Source organism: Apus apus, chromosome 2, assembly GCF_020740795.1.
Source record: "Apus apus isolate bApuApu2 chromosome 2, bApuApu2.pri.cur, whole genome shotgun sequence".
Lineage (NCBI taxonomy): Eukaryota > Metazoa > Chordata > Aves > Apodiformes > Apodidae > Apus > Apus apus.
Genome location: NC_067283.1, coordinates 9,208,512 through 9,227,582, shown reverse-complemented (window position 1 = coordinate 9,227,582; position 19,071 = coordinate 9,208,512). Strand labels below are relative to the sequence as shown.

At 37.1% G+C, this 19,071-nt stretch overlaps 1 protein-coding gene across 2 annotated transcripts in view; it reads left to right on the top strand.

Annotated features, from left to right (window-relative positions):
* Positions 1 to 19,071, top strand: part of LMBR1 (limb development membrane protein 1) — a 68,602-nt gene that overhangs the window by 39,328 nt on the left and 10,203 nt on the right. Inside the window, exons 6-15 of one of the 2 annotated variants that reach the window (XM_051610521.1) lie at positions 5,111 to 5,237; positions 5,640 to 5,708; positions 8,110 to 8,174; positions 9,319 to 9,391; positions 10,148 to 10,183; positions 15,200 to 15,280; positions 16,314 to 16,390; positions 16,625 to 16,702; positions 17,568 to 17,641; positions 17,877 to 17,967. In XM_051610521.1, coding sequence (XP_051466481.1) covers positions 5,111 to 5,237; positions 5,640 to 5,708; positions 8,110 to 8,174; positions 9,319 to 9,391; positions 10,148 to 10,183; positions 15,200 to 15,280; positions 16,314 to 16,390; positions 16,625 to 16,702; positions 17,568 to 17,641; positions 17,877 to 17,967 — 771 coding nt within the window. The remainder of the gene's footprint in view (positions 1 to 5,110; positions 5,238 to 5,639; positions 5,709 to 8,109; positions 8,175 to 9,318; positions 9,392 to 10,147; positions 10,184 to 15,199; positions 15,281 to 16,313; positions 16,391 to 16,624; positions 16,703 to 17,567; positions 17,642 to 17,876; positions 17,968 to 19,071) is intronic. The other variant, XM_051610522.1, reaches the window with a different exon arrangement.

Genomic DNA, 19,071 nt, shown 5'->3' with positions numbered 1-19,071 from the left:
GGCTCCAGGGAAACCTCATAGCGGCCTTCCAGTACCTGAAGGGGCTACAGGAAAACTGGGGAGGGACTTTTTTTCAAGGGCTTGTAGTGAGAAGACAAGGGGGAACAGTTTTTAACTGAAAAAGGGTTGATTCAGGTTAGATGTTAGGAAGATACTCTTTAGTGTGAGGGTGGTTGCGACACTGGCACAGGTTGCCCAGGGAAGTTGTGGCTGCCCCATCCCTGGAAGTGTTCAAGGCCAGGTTGGATGGGGCTCTGAGCAACCTGGTCTAGTGGGAGGTGTCCCTGCCCATGGCAGGAGGGCTAGAACTAGCTGATCTTTAAGGTCCCTTCCAACCCAGACCATTCTATGGTACTATTCTATGGTTTGTAGCAACGTAAAAAAGATTTTAAATATTAGTGGGTTTTTTGTTGTAGTTGTTACATCTCCAGCTTAACCAGCATCCCAGCAGTAATTGACCAAGAGAATGAAAGGGATTTGACCTCCTTAAAAATGGCATGCTAATAGGAGTACTGCAGGGGTCAGCTTGTCTTACTGAAAATAAAGCCAGGTGGATTGTTTGAGCTCACGCTGCTCTTTTAGAATTATCTTACCACTGTATTTAGAAACAACAAAATTTAGCCTGAGGTGAAGGGGAAGGTTTTTATTGCTACTTAAGGTAATGGTTTTGTTCATCCCATAAGTCTACAGCAAGGGCATGTTATTTAAGGCTATGTAGTTAGTGCTGTACCAAATTCTGAGTTTGATATTTTAACTGATTTTGGTGTCAAGCTTGTTCTCCTTATGCCCCCCTTAATAAGCAGTATAGACATCTGTAATTTGTTTCAGTCTGTATCTTGTTTGATTTCTTCTTTAAATACATGAACATAGCATAGATGCTCTTTTCCTCATTGTGTCAGTGTCCTGGACATGTCCTTCTGGCTCTTTACTGTGTGATCCGTGCTTCATTTGGAGACTAAGAAATCCCTCCTCCCTTAAAACAGGTTAAACTGCACACGGAATGGCATTAAACTAGTTCATAAACCAGTGAATTTATGATATATGCATTCTGCTCATAATGAAGGACTCAATAAGAATTAAATAGTATTTGTGGTATCAAATGCAGGTTTGAAAGTTGAGATCTAGAACAACTTTCTTAAAAACCTGATGCAAGTTGATGGACTCAATAAGAATTAAATAGTATTTGTGGTATCAAATGCAGGTTTGAAAGTTGAGATCTAGAACAACTTTCTTAAAAACCTGATGCAAGTTGATGGGTTGTATAGTGCTGACTTCCCTTGTTCTTGCCTGTCATACCCATTAGGAAAAGACAACTAGGTGAAGACTTAGGCAACTTAATTTTCCTTTTTGAATACAATATAGAAAGCTAAAATTACAAAGTATTTTCTCGTTCCTCTTTATAGTCAGTTTAATTTCCGTAGGAAAGTTAAGCAGTGATCAAAAGAGTGCATGGGGCAATTTTCCTTATTAAATAATGGAACTAGAATACTAGTGACTGTTTCCCACTTCTTCCCTTACCTGCCTCTGTACATGTACCTGTGTACAGATGCTAATTTGAAGTAGTCCTATCTACCTACACTACATGTATTTTGATATTATACTCATTTGTTAGTTCTGTGCTCAAGGCAGGTACAATAGCATAGGCTGAACACAAACAGGAACTGTACTCTTAGAAGCTGGTTTGAAATCTCCACTTGTAGATGAGGTTGTTGCAGACTAATGCTTATTTTTGTGTAAAAATGTGAGGAGTAAATGGATTAAAAAAGTTCAACAGTAGAAGTGACAATATCCTCTGTACCATGAAGATAGGCCATGATGTTTAGTTCATCTGAGTAACACAATAGGGCTGTTAGAGAGAAGTGAAATGACTCAGAGAAGAAATTTAAAGCCAAAACCAAAATGTTAGTGAAGAGGTTTTTGCTCAGAAAAAACAACTTATCATTGAATTTCAAGATTTATTTGCATAGTTTTGCTTTTATTGAAATGAAATGAAAAGTTGATTGTGTTTACCTAGGTTTTCCTCTCTGTCCTCAAAGTCAGGAGTATAGATTTTTGCCTAGCTCTTAAATAAATGATGTTACTTCTGACAATGTTCAAGCTTTAAATTATTCACCTGAATAAAGCTACCTTCAGCAGAAATAAAAAGTAGTAAGGATGTCCAGGGGTCACTTTTTTTTTTTTTTTTCCTGTGAGAGGTTGCCTAGGGAGGTTGTGGAATCTCCATCCTTGGAGATAGTCGAAAGCCACCTGGACACAGTCCTGGGCAACTGGCTCTAGGTGGCCCTGCTTGAGGTGAGGGGGGGGTGTTTGTGTGTGTAGACAAGATGACCTCCAGAGATCTCTTCACACCTCAGCTGTTCTGTGGCTTTCAAAAAATTTTCTGTGCATGTCTGTGGGGAAGTTCTGTACTTTTCATTCCTTACAAATGGCAGCTATTTGACAGATACACTAATGTGTATAGTGTGAACTAATGTACTTGGAACATTAATGATTTAATAGGGAACAGTCTTAGGAGTCCCTAATGGATATTAAGTATTTACTTATATGCTTTAAGCATATTAACTTTTTTAAAAATCTTGGACTGTTACTAGATATTCATTAGTGCCTATGACAGTCACTAGTCACTTAACTGAAGTTCTTAAAAATGTTACCCTATTACTATTTTTAAATGATCATCAGTGTGTGAATCCTATTGTGTGTGTGTGTGCTGTGCAATATAAAAATTGTTCTGTCTTCAGAATGACCTGTCAGTCCTGCTTTTCAATGTATACATGAGACTGCAGTATTTTTGATGTATCACATGGGTCTAACTAGTGAGAACAGGAGGTTGATGCAATTTGCTGAGAATCAATGATTACTCAAACTAGAATGAAAACAAAAAAATGTGAAAGGCTTGTTAAATGACTAAGTGGCTTTTTCTAGAGTTTGTGCCAATGGTACTTTTTTCCAAAAGCAGTGGTCACCTCCAAGGACTTTTTGTGGTCATCTCTTTTATTTTTTAGAGCAAGTGTTACTCAATGTCTTAATCTTGCCTGTCTTCAGAGAACACTTGCAGTAAATGTGAAAAATGTTATTTACAGTTGACTGTCTCCTTCACAGTGTGTTTCTTGCCTATCTGTTTTGATGCTGGTTCTACTCCATCCAAGGGAGGAGGACTTGGTGTTTGAGTCACCATGTAAAAGAAACTATTTTCCATGTTTGTCCAGAAGAATCTATTGCTGTGAAACTTGTCAGAGAGACTGAGATTTGTGTATGTGTCTCATAGTGGGGAAGTAAGGTACCCACTTTTGTGGATGAGGCTTTCAGAAACCCAGAAACTAGCTTTGTATGTTCCTCTGCCTAGGAGAGAAAAGGAGTCTTCAAGGTTTCTGGAAAGCTTGAAGCAGATTCCTGTGCATGCATCCTCAAATGTTTTGGGTTTTCTTCTAATCCTGTGACTTTCTTCTGTTGTTAAGTGAAGGCTCTATATCCATACTCAGTACTTTGGCGGTGATCTGTTTCCTGGTAACTTACTGCTCAAGTTAAAAACTTTAATGTTAAACATATGGCTATTTAATCTTCAAATACATGTATTTGGCTTAGATGCTCACCTTGAAAATAACTACTGGAAGACTGAAAGCTTGTTTATGAGTACTATAAAAATAACATTTTAGTAACTTCTAATAACCTCAAAGCCACAAAATACTTTCTAGGAGTAAGTCCATATCCTACTCATGCTACTATTAATTTGAAATTTGGTGTTTGAGATACTTTCTGGGGCTGGACTTAATCTGCCCATTTAAGCCTTAAGGGGAATTTTCTGAATGTCTCTTTTTGTCTGTTTATCCTTTGTGGTACCTTAGCTGCTCTGCAGAGGAGTGATGGGGGAGAGGACCTGGTGTGCTAGAAGATATCAGTGTTCATGGTTAGGATGCCTGAGATCTTCCTCATTCATGGTTGGATGCAGTGGTTATGTAGGAAGTATAATTTTCAGGGTAAATGTCATGTAAAATTATGCTCTTGTTTTAAGTAGTAATGGAAGAGGTGATAAAAGTAGACAAACTATCAAGTAAACCAAACTTTCTACTTTTAACCATGAAATAGACTTTTCAGTGGAATATGCCCAAGTTGGGGTGGACCTGAGTGAGAAGCCAGCGATTTGCTTTATTTGTAGAACGATATGCTGGCAAATGAAGAAAAATAAATTAAAATTCTTATTTGAAAAGTAATCTGATGGTTCCTTAATGACAAGGATGTTTGAAGAAAGTGTCCTGATAGCTCTATTTCTGGAAATTAGTAAAATTAGTGTTAAAAACACTAGTAAAGAAAAAATAAATATGATTTATGTATTTTTGGGTATAGTTACATGTGCAAATCAACCCTTTAACAGCGTTGTTACATTTTTAGACTTGAGCAAAGGCTGTGATGTGTAACCATGTAGGCCTGGGAGTTGTGTGTGTTGTAAAGGAGAGGTACATGCTTCATTCAGCACGGAATGCACAAGGGTGGTGGTCACGGCTGAGGCTTCAGCTGTGTGTGATGTGGGCAGACGGAGCAAGCAGTACTGCGACCGTGCACTTGAGGGCTCTGAAGACTGTGAGGAATGGTGCAGAAGCAATTGCAGTTGAATGGATTTTAACTAAATTGGTGCATTGTACCTGCGCAGGGTTTAATGCTTGCTGGGCCATTTGGCCATTTGCCATAATTGGCTTTCCATTCTCTTGACTGGAGTCATAGATAAAAATTTGCTAATCCACTTTCTTAGCTGAAAGTATTAGAAAAGTAATCCATCTTTTAAAAACGCTCGAGCAAAATCATATGGTATAAAGGATACTTTATGGAATAATGAGATTAATGAGAACTGTAAGGCATATGTAATTTAAACATCTTTTTTTGTGGTTTTAAGGGAAAAATGCAATCTGGGCACTCTAAAGCCATAAGTACTTCCTTTTTTTATGCACTGCCTTTTAAATGTGCATTACACGTTATGCTTTTGTCTACATGATAAAATGTGAGTATGTATTTAGCAAGAAAGAATTGCTATTTATTTGTATTTTTCTTATGTTTAAAAATAACTGATTCAAAGTTCTTGGTTGTGTTCTTTCTTCCCCCTCCCCTCTTCTGCCCACAGGGCATCAGAGCACGAATTTTGGAAACCCTTGTAATGCTTATTCTTCTTGCACTGCTTATCCTTGGAATTGTATGGGTGGCTTCAGCACTCATAGACAATGATGCTGCCAGTATGGAGTCTTTGTATGGTATGGAATTAAAAAAAAAAAGTCACACTAGTTTAATTTTAATTATGGAAAAAGGTGTTCTTAATGAAATGTATTTCTAGGAAAGGCTGTGTGAATATTGGACAGGTTGTGAACAAGCTGTGTTAATTTAGCCAGTAACATTTTTTCTCTTAAATCAGTTTTTAGCATGCTGAGAAGTTCCATGCTCATGTGAACGTGAAAAATGTTTAAAAACAAGTTACTTAGCTGATAAAAGCTGAAGATATTTTTCAAGCTTAAGTACTTGGAGATTTAGTAGTCTGCAGGATTATTAGCTGACAAATTCTTAGTTTATACTTGAAAATACAATGGATTTAGTTGTGTTTGTAACATAGGTAGCCTACGAGTAATAAGCTAATGCTATGCTCAATATTTTCTTTACAGACCTCTGGGAATTCTACCTCCCCTATTTATATTCCTGTATATCATTGATGGGATGCTTGTTACTTCTGTGTAAGTATTTTCCTGATTATTCCAAAAGTTGGGTGTTTTTTTAAAGATGATAGAAACTATTTTTGATTGAGAAAAGGGTGGAAAAATGGGGTTTTGATTATTTTTTTCCTTATGTTTAAATTTAGATGTGAATTTGTTAGGTTTGGGTTCTGAAGTTTACGAGCAAATGCTACCTTAGACTTTCACCTTTTGAGGAACTGCACAACTCACTCATGATTCTATAGATATAGGGGTTAGTGACATGATTTAAGCACTGAATGGGTAAATCAGGTTATGGTAGGGGGATTTAGGATATGTTTGGACTTGATCTTCAAGATCTCTTCCAATCATGATGATTCTATAATTTTATTCTATGATTCACCCAAAATAATTTCAGTTTTTAACTTTTTAAAGCAGGTATTTGAAAACTAGGGACTCAATTCTGCAAAGAAAAGCACAGTGTTTAAATTAAATGTCTGTAGGATGTCAGTAGTATGGAGAAAAACTGATTCTGGAACACTTAGTTTGTACTGTGTTCAGTAATTCCTTGTTCCTTGAATGCAGTAAAAAAATCCAACCTTATACTAACTGGTCCTAGCCAGAGTTGAATCATCCCTATTTAGGGGAATAAGAAGGCTGATGGAAGGCTCTAAATCCCACTTTTCAAATTCAACCTTCACTGCCCTCCCCAAATAAGTTCTAGAAGGTTGCTGAGAGGGGGACAGAACCTCTCCCTGTCTAGATCATCATGGTTTCACCTGTTCTCAAGGCTTTATGGGTTTAGAGCTGTCACTGTAGAGAAAGGATGGGCAGTAATAGTTTGAAACTTCATTAAAACTAAGCGGATCTGTCTCTGAAGTGTTAATCATAGAGACCTTGGTGAGTCTCCTTAGGTTCTCTGTATGTGGTGATTCTTAAATTTACTTTAATGGAGGGAGAGGGGGAAGTAAAAAGAATAATGTTCTGAATATCTCCTGTAGGCTGTTCGAGTGTGATTGACAACTGTTGCTGAATCTTTTAACAGGAAAGTTGGCTTATAAAACTTCCTACATCTGTCGTGCAGTTTGTCTGAAACACAGCTTGTGTTCTGGGGCTGTTATAAATCAGCTCAACCAAAATAACTGGGATTAAATGCTGATTTTTGGAAGAGTTATTTGTAATTTATACAAGTAAATCACTGAAGTTATTTAAGACTCTCCAGGCTGTTAGTCTGTGTAGCTGAAAGGGCAGCATACAGCAGTGGGAAAGGGGTAGATGCTGGGCTAGAGCTTCATTAGATCTTCAGCTGGCTTAATTGCTGAAGGAGTGTATGAACAAGGCTTATTGCAGTGATGATTTGGAGCATTCCTTCTTTTCTCGTTTCTCCTCTTCCTGCAAGCTTCCTTTGTAGTAAAACTAGCTTAAGCTAACCTTTTTGAATACTCATATTTTTCCTGTAATACACATTATACAGAGACAGTGCTCTAGTTAAGAAAAATCAATGTAAACCTCACTGTAAAATCTTGTGTGCTTTTTCCTTTTGTTTTGATAACACTGTTTTATGATGATGGAAACTATAACTGTATGTCCTCATCTATGCTGTTACAGATTCCTTCCATCTCCTACACGCTTCAGTATTTGAAGGCTGTTCTCCCTAAATAGTTGTTTTTTATTAATTCTTGTCTGTTATCAAGGTTTGAGGCCAACAACATATGCCATAGCTAGGAACTTCACAGGCTGCGATCAAAAAGGCCAATTTTCATAGAAAAGAGGTTAAAATCTGGTAGCTGAGCCTACTCTCAACTGAAGTTGCAGTATAACTTTCAAAGCAAAGCAGCTTCATGATCTCTTGACCTTACAGCTACACCTGTGCTGGTAGATGAAGTGAGCCTGACATGTTCTCCAGTGCTGTGGCCAAATAGTGTTGTTCTATCTGTGTAATTGTAGTTTGCAGAAGGTGCCTGTGTATGTATTGCCTCATGATAATGGTTCCTGGACTGCATGATGTCCAGAACTGCACCTGGGAATTGTTTGGGAAAGTGCTGTCTGGCCCAGGGCAAATCCTTCCAGGGGTAGGTTAGCAATTTACTGATGTAGACAATCAAGTCTTAGCGCCCAGGAATGTATCCTGGCACTGCTGAATTTACTGGTGCAGACATAGCCTCTGGTGCCACATGCTTTGAATAAATAATTACTTGAGAAGTTGAAGATATCAGATTATATATTGTTCCTTGTTGACAAAAAATTCACTGTTGTGCTCTTGGGAGAGGCTTGTCTTGTTGAGCATTCATATGATAGCAACATGTTTTAAAGTTTGCGTTGTAGTTTGAAGCTCTTGCAGTTCTCTTCAAAACCATACTTAGTTGTATGTAGAATAGATCATTGAACATCCAAATAAAAATTGGTCTTTGACTTAAAAATCACTGTGTTCCTTCCTCTGCAGTATGCACGCCAGTGGGACTTTCACGAATGTTTACAGTCATGGGTCAGTTGCTGGTGAAGCCAACAGTAAGTGTTACACAAATCTGTCCTCATGTGCTACCTGTTAGGAGGTAGAATGGCTTTAGGGTACTTGCCTTTAGAATCCTTGCACTCCTACATACTTCTGATTTCAGCTCATCAGTTTCTAGAATCAGTATTTATGTACTTGTTTAAAGTTTTTTATACAGTACAACATCCTGTTTTTTTCCCCACAGAAAACTAAGTTTTTAGTATAGCCTTCCTCTGATTTTTCCAATTTTTGTAACTGCTACTAGTATTAATATTTATTGCCAGTATTTCCTACTATGTCTTTTTTGCAAATACCTGAAAAGTGTGGGCTTGTTCTGAGGTCAGGAACAAAGGATACAAGGCCAAACTAAGGCTGGATGACAAGAATAATACCTGGGGCTACACTTCGATGAGTGAAATGTAGGTAGTTGGCATCTGAGACCTGCTTATATGTAGATACTCTGCTGTTCTTGCACTGAATACTGTGAGGGAAGGGAGAAGTTTGCACCATGTGCAAGTGCTCTAGTGACTTTGCTCTTATGTTTCCTGGTTTGAAAATACTAAAATTTGGATGCACGTAGGTCTTGCATTCCAGTTCATGAGACCTTCCAACCCTGAATTTACAAAGAAAATATGGAGTGTTTCACTGTCTGTAAGCTTTAAACTTAAAGCACCTGATAGTAAGGTAGAGGCACATTGATTTGGGTTTAGCTTCCAATAGGAGTTTTTGTTTGCCTGAAATAATGGCTTGTGTGAAAAGAGACTACTTAATATACTTTTTCAAAATCTGCAGTTAATTTTGTTTAAATCAAGTGTGAGCGTTGATAGATACATTTTTTTCTCTAGAAATTAATTGAATTATTTGAGTACAGGCCATATACACTGTCCTTTCCTCTGTTCCCTAAGTCTCTTTAAATTGAAACTAAACACACGAGCTTTAACCCAAAGTGAAAACTTAACAGAATTTACTCACAGTGAAGAAATAGATCAGTATCAGAATAATCTTTTGTGGAATTCTTACTTGTATCACTATTGTAAAGTTGTAGACTATATATTTACAATATAGGTTACTAAAACAAAACAAATCTGACTAGATGACTGCAGTCAGAAAATCAAGTGGCTCTGATTCTCAGTCCGTTCATGTTTCTGTTTCCCAATACAGATCCTTGAAGACCTAGATGAGCAGATGTATATAATCACTTTAGAGGAAGAAGCAATTCAGAGGAAGCTTAATGGTATGCTTGTTCTGATACTGCTTCAGATACAGTGTGTAGAGTGAAGTGGTTCTGACCACCAGTATTGCTCTCACTGTTGCAGAGCATCTTCTTTCCAAACAGAAAATTTCATCATCTTAACATGTAACAAGTATTATAGGCTTACATTTCATTGCTCACTGTGTTTTCAAGATTGACTTGTGTGTGTGGTTTGCTTTGATTTTAATGTGTTCATCAGCTCTGACATATGAATATTCGGAGACTGAGGAAGCAAATTTAGTCGTTGACCAGACCCACCACCATTACTGCAAAATAGTTTGGATTGGTAAATTACTGTATTTTAGCCTTGTCTGAAGAACAGTGAACAAGAGAATAAACTTCCTGCATTCTTAATTTTGGTTTTTTTTAGGATAATTATGCAAATGTTTTAGACTTCTTGTATTTAGTATTACATTCTTGCACTTGGTAAGGTGTTTCTGTTTTGGAGTATTTCAAAAGCAGTATTAAGCTTTGGCTTCTCAGAGTAAGAGTATTGCAGCATGACAGGCACCAATTACAGAAAATACCAGTTCCATAAACCTGAAAATTATGTTGTACAAACTCACTTCTAAACTCTTTTTAACTGCATGGATAAGCCATCTATCCACTTCTGATACATTTGTTTAAGGCTGGAAAACCAAAGAATATTCATGTCACGTCAAATCCATTGTTCTGTTGTCTTGCAACTTATTTTAGCCTAATTTTCTTAATTTCCTGCATTTCTCTCTTCCTTTTCAGTCGTCTGTCGTACATCTCAGTCTCTTTCAAATATCAGTAAGTCTTCTTTCCAAGTTGCTTGATCAGGGAAAGTACCTTTGGTAACAGTAGATCATGGTGTTTTTTTTTTTTATTTGAACATTTAAAATTTGTGGAGGAGTAGTGACATCTTTGTGCTAAAATCAGTCATGGCTTCAGTTTAAATGTGATGTTCACTTTTGCTGTTTTGGAAGCTTAGGTTTTTATACTGGCACATATACATACACATACAGATGTGCAAAAAGGTGCATGGAATGAATGTCTTGGAAGCTGTGGTGGGGCATTTATAATTGCTCTGTGTGTTTGATGCTAGCTAGCAACTGCAAAATATGTTACAGAGTTATTTTATGTTGTCATGGTGATTGCACTTATGTATAAGAAAAGCAATAGAGAAAAATGACCCAATAGTTATTCAAGTAACTATTAGAAGTAGGGCAGAATGGTTTCCACTGTTCAGGTGAAGAATATGATTATATAGGTGATGATTGTCTGATGTTTTTCTGTGTAGAAGTCTATGCAACAGTTGTTTATATTGCCATTTAATAATGTCACCTGTGAGGTGGATGTAGTGTGTTTGTAGGCATGTGTTAATTTGATCTCGAGTTGAGATGTGTGCAGGTAGCTCCTCTAAACACTAGCCAAAAGACTGGATGCTCTCTCAGCAAATTCAATGTAAAATGGAACTGCAATCCATCCATGCTCTGCAGAGCTCTCACCAGCCTCCTCTTGAGCGGTGAAAGATGTGGGGTTTAAATGTCCTTTGACAGGAAAGGGAGCTGAATGTTTGTTTCACTTTCTGAGGGAATAGTATCGACTCTAGCATCTGAAGGAATGCTTGAAAACCCATTATTTGGTCTACAGAGTGAATAAAAATCTAAACTTGGGTATGGCATGTAGGTGGAGGGCAAGAAGAGACTCTGCAAGATTTTTGTGCGTTACTATGTATTTAAGAAATGTTAAGTATGTTTCTCGTTTATGTAGCAAGTAAGGAAAGCTTTATTTTCTCTGCCAGAAGTTTTTCTAGTACATACAAATCATGCCAGAAATATAGATAACGTTTTTTGCCAGAACTATGAAGACTCATGCTTATCATGTTTGTTGCATTTTAAAAAAATATGTACAAATGGAGACGTGGTGCTAATTCCGTCCATAAATGTAGTAGTGTGATGTTAGAGACCATAATCTCTGACCTAACACACAAGATTGTTGAAGTATTTTTATTGCTGTATCAGGGCAGAATTATTAGGCAACATACTTCCTGTGCCATGGCTGTTGGAACTCTCCCACAGTTGTGGCAGTGGCAATATATGTGCTTAAGTAACCCTACTGGGCAGTTTAGCAGTGAAGTGTTCTGAAATATATACTCTCTCTCTCTTTCTATATATATATATATATACACATAACCAATGAGCTGAATTTTTATTAAAATGGAAGAGGACCAGAGCTTGGGCTTAAGCAACACTTGGTGATTGTCAATGCTGATTTTTCTTTTTTCTTGGTGGAATAATTGCTGTGACACTCCTAGCACTACTCTGCCCTGTCCTCATTAATGTTTCCTCAGACAATGCCTAGGCGTAGGGTGTAAGGGTGTAAGCATGAATCACTGTTTCCAGTGAACAGATTGGGCAAAACCTCTATTTTCAGACAACAAAAAAAATTTAGCTGTGTGAGCTGGTGCCCTTCTTGTTTCGTATAGATACGACTGTTGTGGTGATGATGCAGGTGCTGAAGTATTCTGTAAAGCTCTTCATATTTGAAAATAAATCTGTGAAACTGCATATCTTCTCTGTGGATACTAATCTTCTTCCTTCTCAGATGCCTGCAGTGTATAACTGAAAATTGGAGGAGGAGGGAGGGGAAAGTTTGATTGTGTTATCTACCCTAGTATTTTTATCTATTGAAGAGATACTGGGCTTTGGGAAAATGTTTGTTTCCAGTGTATTATATTTCAGTACCCACATCACTCCTACAGTCGAAGAATAAAGCTGGGACTTTTTTATATTAAAAGAGAAAAGTTGCCTTCAGCTATTAGTTTTCCTGAATCCAAAGAGACGGGTGGGGTAGGATCAAAAATGCTTACTTGATCAAAGTTATTGGCTCTGAAGGTATCCTTACCTATGTAAGAAAGATGAAAGGTGTTGTTTTTATTGCACGCTAGTAACAGTGTAATTTTGAACTAATTGGTGTTGAACTGCCAATCACCTAGGGGGAATGCAAATAGATACTCTTACAATTTCCTTTGAGGTACTGAAATCTTATGTCGGGGCTGGAAGAAAAACAGAATAATACTGTTAAATTGACCTTAAATGAGCTGCTTTGTGGCTTTCATGGAGAATCCCTTCTAACTTTTCATTGCTAGTCCAAACAAGTCTTGTCTACCAATTTGATTTATTGGCTAGACAGCGCTGACATTGAACTTTGTGCGCGTTTGAAATAAAGCTGATGTTATGGAGCTTTTAAGAATTTAGCTGCATCCTTTTCAAATACTCTTTTGACTGATCTGAAACTTTGCCTTCCCCTCTCGTAAAAGATCCTTTTGTATAGCAACCTGTTTGCTAATACTTTTAAGGAGGAACTACAGCAGCACTTAAATGTGATTCAGAATTTCTCCTGAAGTCTCTCTTGGGGACCTAATGAGATCACGCTTTTTTGGAAAGAGTCCCATGAATATCAGTGTTTTGAGCTCTGGATTTGTATTTTGAGGGGGAAAAACAACATACATCTTGAATAAAGCTTTTCCTCAAAGACTTCTAAAACAATTATGGAGAAGAAGATTTCAGATACTAACTGCAGTTTTCTTACTTTTTAAACTCCTGCCATTAAAAGTCTTGACTTTTTCCACAAAGCTCTATAGCTATCATTTTTTTAAACTATAGTGATTAGTCATTCCATAAAATGGTAAGCTTTAGGCTTTTTTTCAGAGGGAATGTGTCAGCACAAAAGCTTGCTTTCATAATTATTATACTTGTGTATCTTTTTTTTTAAAGAAATGTCTTTTTTCTAAACCCCCCCATATTATGATTGCTTATTTAAACTCTGAGAAGCTAAACTGGCATTCATTTTGCAGGAACTTCAAGCGAATAAAGCTGTTACAAAACAACATTTGTAGGTCTTACTGATGTGTCCTGCGATTTGAGATATTAATACATTTCAAGACTCTGCAAATATTACCACATTATATCACTGATATCAAAGATAAATGTATAGGCATAGCACACGGGTTCTATGTTCTATGTTATGTGCAAAAATGTGTGAAAGGAGCCAGTAATTAAGCGTTTTTAAATTCATTTTTTAAACAGTTGGATACCTCATTGGTAATTTGACTGTATTGAACAAATTAATATTAATTCTCAGAAGTAAAGAGTAAAAGTTTTTTAGAAGTCCAATTAGAAGTCCAAGAAAATGTCTTGTACATCTTGGCTTTCAGGTAGCATCCCACTGTGCTGGAATATGGAGAATGTGTGGGCTGGATGAGGAATTTACCTTGTACTGAGATTGCTGGATGGATGAGCAGACAGCAGAAAATAAGGAAATGCCAAGACTGAACTCTAAAGTAGAGCTGGTGTGCCAGCAACCTAAGTGCTATTTAGTTTTTGTAGTCAAATGATCAAGATAGGAGATAAAAGCTTGAACAAGACTGTTAATCTCCTACAAATTTATTAGAGAGTGTTTAAAGAAACAAGGTATCTGAAGCATGGTGCTGCTACAGGTTAGCCCACAATCAAAGTAGAGGACAAGGGTGGGCAGTGGCCAACAGGTAATTGGTGTCAGTGTAAATCAAAAAAGGAGAGAACAGAGAGGACCTAGGGTTTATTAAGACCTTGAACTGTCACTGCCCCAGAGTGTTTTTGCAGAGTGAGATTGGCCTGGAATAGACACGGAAAATGTGAACCCTCTTAATTTATTTTCAGGTGAGATAATTCAGAAATAAAAAGGGTGCAAGTGGGGCAAAGATGAGAGTGGAGGGTGTTTCTAATTTATCCTGGAAAGAATATTTCCAGTTTAGGATTGCAGATAGTAAAAATTTAAGTAGAAATAATGAGATCAGAACCGAAATATCTGTAGTCAGCACTTCAGAGCTGTATGTTGATTGAACACTGTGCTATGTCTGTAGAGGAATAAAGAGAAACCAGTGTGTTTGCACTGGAAAACGTAGGTGGTCAGAAGAGAATGGGAAGTTGAATATAAAAAGAATGGAGAGGAAAAATGGGCTGGGTTCCCTAGAGCACATGTAGAGAAAGGAGGAAGAGTACTGAACAACTTGTAGGTAGAAGATTAGTGACAGAAGAATTAACATTATGGTTGTAAGTTTTCCACTGGAGCTGTACAACAGTGATGTGCATGTGCTGAAAACTGTAAAAAGGAAAGTGAAAGGACATAGTCTCATGGGTGGTTGTGAGGACGGTCATGGTTGTCAGAGGGAGCTCTCTGGTACAGACTGACCACATCAGACAAGCTGATATGAGCAGAAGAGGTGTCAAGAAGCAAGTTGGCAGTATGGAAACTGAGTTTGCTTAGGAAAAACAAGTGGGGAAAGGGAGGAAAGGGCAGAAGGTGAAACTGGAGGTCCAGCCATGAGTTTGCTTCGTTTGGAGGCTCAGGTCCACTTTGTCTTTAATTTGCTACATAATAAAGCTCTTGAAGGGCATCCAGATATTCTTTCCATCTTGATATGTGTTATATAGAGATAGAAGACTGAGGCGTTTGAGCCACTCTGTGTCAGGCTGCTCCACCATAACATTTTTTGGACCTGTGTGACAATTCAGCAGTAGCTGGTCAACAGAAACAGGGATCACAGAAAGTCACGCTGTAAAACCTCTGATGTATTGAACTCCTCTGGCTTGACTGAATTTAGAGGGTTCTTGACTTAGCCTGTTTTTTTTAAATGTAGTTGGAGAGTCTCAAAGAAACACCTGCAGTGTAAAGACACAAGTGTTAATTATGGTGTTTCCTAAATCTGAATTGTCACAGTGTGTCTTACAGTACTAAAGTTAGTCTCATCCAAAAGAAAATAACTGTCTTCTGTTTTAAAAGGTGTAACTTCCACAGTGGAATACCAGGCAGTAGAGTTGGAACGGGAGCTTGAAAAAGTGAAAAGCAAGAAAATGAACCTAGGTAATAAACTTTTTTCTGTTGTTGCATTAGATTGTAGTTTATTAAGTGATCTTAAGTTGCTGTGTTTAGCTTGTAGAAGTCACTTGATTCATTCCAGTTTGTTCTTAAGCAAATTTGTGCATTTGCAGTCCTTAAAAATTGTCATGGTTTCTACAAATATACCACATGGAATCAGTGTGCCCCTCTAACAAACAAATTTAAATAGGAAGTGTGAATATGATCTAATTTTTAACATAATTTTAGTGACATTTTAACACTTTACTTCCCTGTGTGGAGCACAATAGGATGGTCTTTTCATATATAATCATATTCTTATGATTATTTGGGATTATCTTAAGACATTATTTAAAAAAATATTTCTATAACAGTATAATTGTGTTTCAGAACAGTAAAATAATTCTTAGCAGGTTTTTGTCTTTTGAAACTGAAAAGTGATACATCCGGTAATAATGGCAACCACTCAGCAGAGATCCCCATACTTATTCAAAGGCTTGCAGGATTTTGCGTTTATCAGTGTGTTAGGTGCAAAACTAAGACTGTGGTAAGAAAAAGTTGCTGAGTTTTCTTTTTACATGTGCTAAGGATGTCCAGTGAGTTATGTCTTGTCTTTCTTGCCTTATGTTGTAAGAGGAAAATGCCGTTTAAATATTTGAAATTCCCTTCTATTCTTTAGGTCATAGCAAAATATATGTGTAAACAGCATGTTTTTTAATTCAGTGTATTTTAAACTTTGCAAAACTGTATGTCAGGGGAAAGAAAATGTTATGGTGAAATATGCCTGTACTCAAGGAAGAAAGATCTGCCTCTGTATATCTCCTCAGCCTTTCTCTAAAGAGGCTTCATGTTTTTGGCATTGCTTTGTACAGTGCTTCAGGGTGGGTGTTTTCTAGGAACTGGTTGGTGTTGGTTCAAGATAAGGTTACTTTTGTTACCTGTAGTTATAACAGGAGCTTTTAGATACCTGAATGGTTTTAACTTGTTTGATTCTAAGGTGATATGTAGTATTAAACTTCTGTTTTACTCTTCTGGACAGAATGGCGGAAAAAAGCTTCTGCTTGGGAAAGGAACTTAGTCTATCCAGCTGTTATGATCTTGTTGCTGACTGAGACGGTAAGAATTTGTGCTCTTTTTTCTTTTTCCCCAACAAAAAAGTATGAAGAATTCTTTGGTCACTTAGGGGGAATAGTTTTAAAATTTTTGAGTCATGTGTCTTAAAGCAACATACTTGACACTCTTTTCGTGACCATTTTAGAAGAACTTTATGGAATCTGATGAGGATAATTGTTTGCATTTTAAAAATTTGGAATACTTTAAAATAACAAGGCTGTTTCTCCTTCCTAATAGTCCATCTCAGTCTTCCTAGTTGCCCTCAACATTCTTTACCTGTTGGTTGATGAGACTGCGATGCCAAAGGGATCAGGGGTAAAGTAAACTTCTCTTACAGTTTTTGTAACTTTAGTAAAGCTTTGGAGCCCTTACAAAGTGCAAGTGAGAGCTTCTGCTTTAATAACTTGAAATGAGTAAGTCTCAGCCTTCTCTGTTTTGGTCTTGGACACACACAGACATTTATTACATGTCACGTTATAGCGAATTCTTCATAAAACTTGTCCAGAATCCTTATGAAGATGCAGTGATTCAGTAACATAAAGTAGTCATCTGGAGTTTGCATTTTACTTGTGTCTCTTACTTCTATATGGTTTAGAAATGTTCAGTTTTAGAAACTATACTAAAAAACAGTATGAAAATCTGTCTTGTGTTTGTGTTCCTCTTGCAAAAAAATGACTTTTTTTTTTCCTTTATGATAAAAAATACTTCAAGAAGAGCAGGTTGAGTAGAAGTACCTTTAATCATGAGGAGGGTTTTTATTAACTTGGTGTTGTTTTCCTTGTTTATCTTATCTGTATATGAGCTTGCAGAGCTGTAAAAGTTGTTCAGTGGTGATGGCTGCTCTGCCTGTGAACGTCTCGGAGTGTTGTCTTTTGAGACCTCTTGTTTTAGTTTCCAGAGTAATGGAGTATGTATACAATGCAGCATGATGTGCATAAAGTATGAGCCATTATACCTTCTGTCTTACTAATATATTTCACTCAAGTTGGAAAGCTGGCTGATGCACTTGAACAGGTTGGGAAACTTGCAGGTTAGAACATCAGAATGCCCCTTCATTACTGAATTGAAGAAAGGCTGTATTTCATGTGAGATCTGAGGGGTTTTGATCCTGATAGAAGTTAACTTTATGAATGGTTGCGTGTATTTTATTAAATTATGCAAAGTCTTTTTCTCCTTGTAGGGGCCTGGAATAGGAAATGCCTCCTTATCCACCTTTGGTTTTGTGGGAGCAGCACTTGAAATAATTTTGATTTTGTATCCTTTCTTTAAGAATTCTGTCTGTTAACAAGTATTCTGTCTAGTTTTCTGGGACACTGGTAATTTACTAAGACACTTGCCTGAGAAGAAGAAAGAGATAGGTCAGTCCTTCTCGAGCACTCGAAGTGTTTTGTTGTTTTTTTTCTTTGGTTCTTAAGACTTTCAGGAGACTGATGAGAACTTGAGTGAAACTTGCATTCCTTGGAGATTCTTTTTTCCTTGATTCTCACAGCTATCTTATGGTATCCTCTGTTGTCGGCTTCTACAGTCTTCGTTTTTTTGAAAATTTCACTCCCAGGAAGGATGACACAACTATGACAAAGGTAAGGTAAAGTCTGTGATGGTGGTGGTGATGGCCCCCTCCTCTCCCTTGCCACCCAAGACAAACTGACTCTTTTAGTTAGTAATTGCCCTGAATGGCTCATTTGCAGTGATCAGTATTTGTTTGTAAGCTGCGTAAACACAAACTGGAAGATTTTCAAAATGCTGAATGAGTGGGAAAAAGGATGTGCTCTGTTTAGTTTGGATGGCATCCATTCACTTGGAAAAAACCGGGAATGGCAGAGCTTGTTAACTAGCTATAGAAAAGCTAGTGAAAGAACTTTTTTCAAAGGAAACGTATTGCTAATGAGTAACTTTGATTGTGCTAACTGTACTTCAGGGAGCTTGTTTGAAATCTGAAGAACTTGGTTGCTAGAAGTAATACAGACAAAGTAATTCAAATTTGAATAATTAAATTAAGACTGAGGAGGTCTATTCAGACATTTACAGTCTGAGGCTAATTTGACTTTCTACAATTTAGCACTGGCTTCAGAATAACAAATGCTGTTACCTAATGCAGAGGAACATACTTAGGTTTTGGGCAAAATATTCCCACAGCTGACAAGGGGAAGTGATCTATAACCAAGGAACAGATGTTGAATTTAATAATTTGTCCGTTGTTTGTATATATTTTTTTTAAGTAATGGATAAAGACACTTTTACCACAAATTGTTGGAAGTGAGAAAGTAGGTAAAAACAGCATGGTTATAGTAGATGATGGGTAGTAGTGAGTTGGAATGTTCTTAAGGTTTTCAGTTTTTTACAGTACACCAGGAACAGCCTAGAAATAAATAGCGAATGCACAAATATCTACCATCTTTTAAGAAGTTTTCTGTTGTTTTCTTTTCATTTCTAATAGAATTAGAGCTGAAGAAAGTGATTCCTTGTGAGAGAAAGTTTCATTTACACTTTATAAAGGCATCACAAAAACTAGAGTAAAAAATCTTAACAGCTGTGAACTTTTCCTACTAGTTAAAGTAGTCAGCAGGCTTTCAGTTGAAAGGAAGCTCTTTGTTGTAATTTTTTAAATAATGCTAATCCTGCAAGCAGTTACACTCAAAGCTTAAGCTGATGTATCAGTCATCTATTCTAAGCCCGTGGAATGG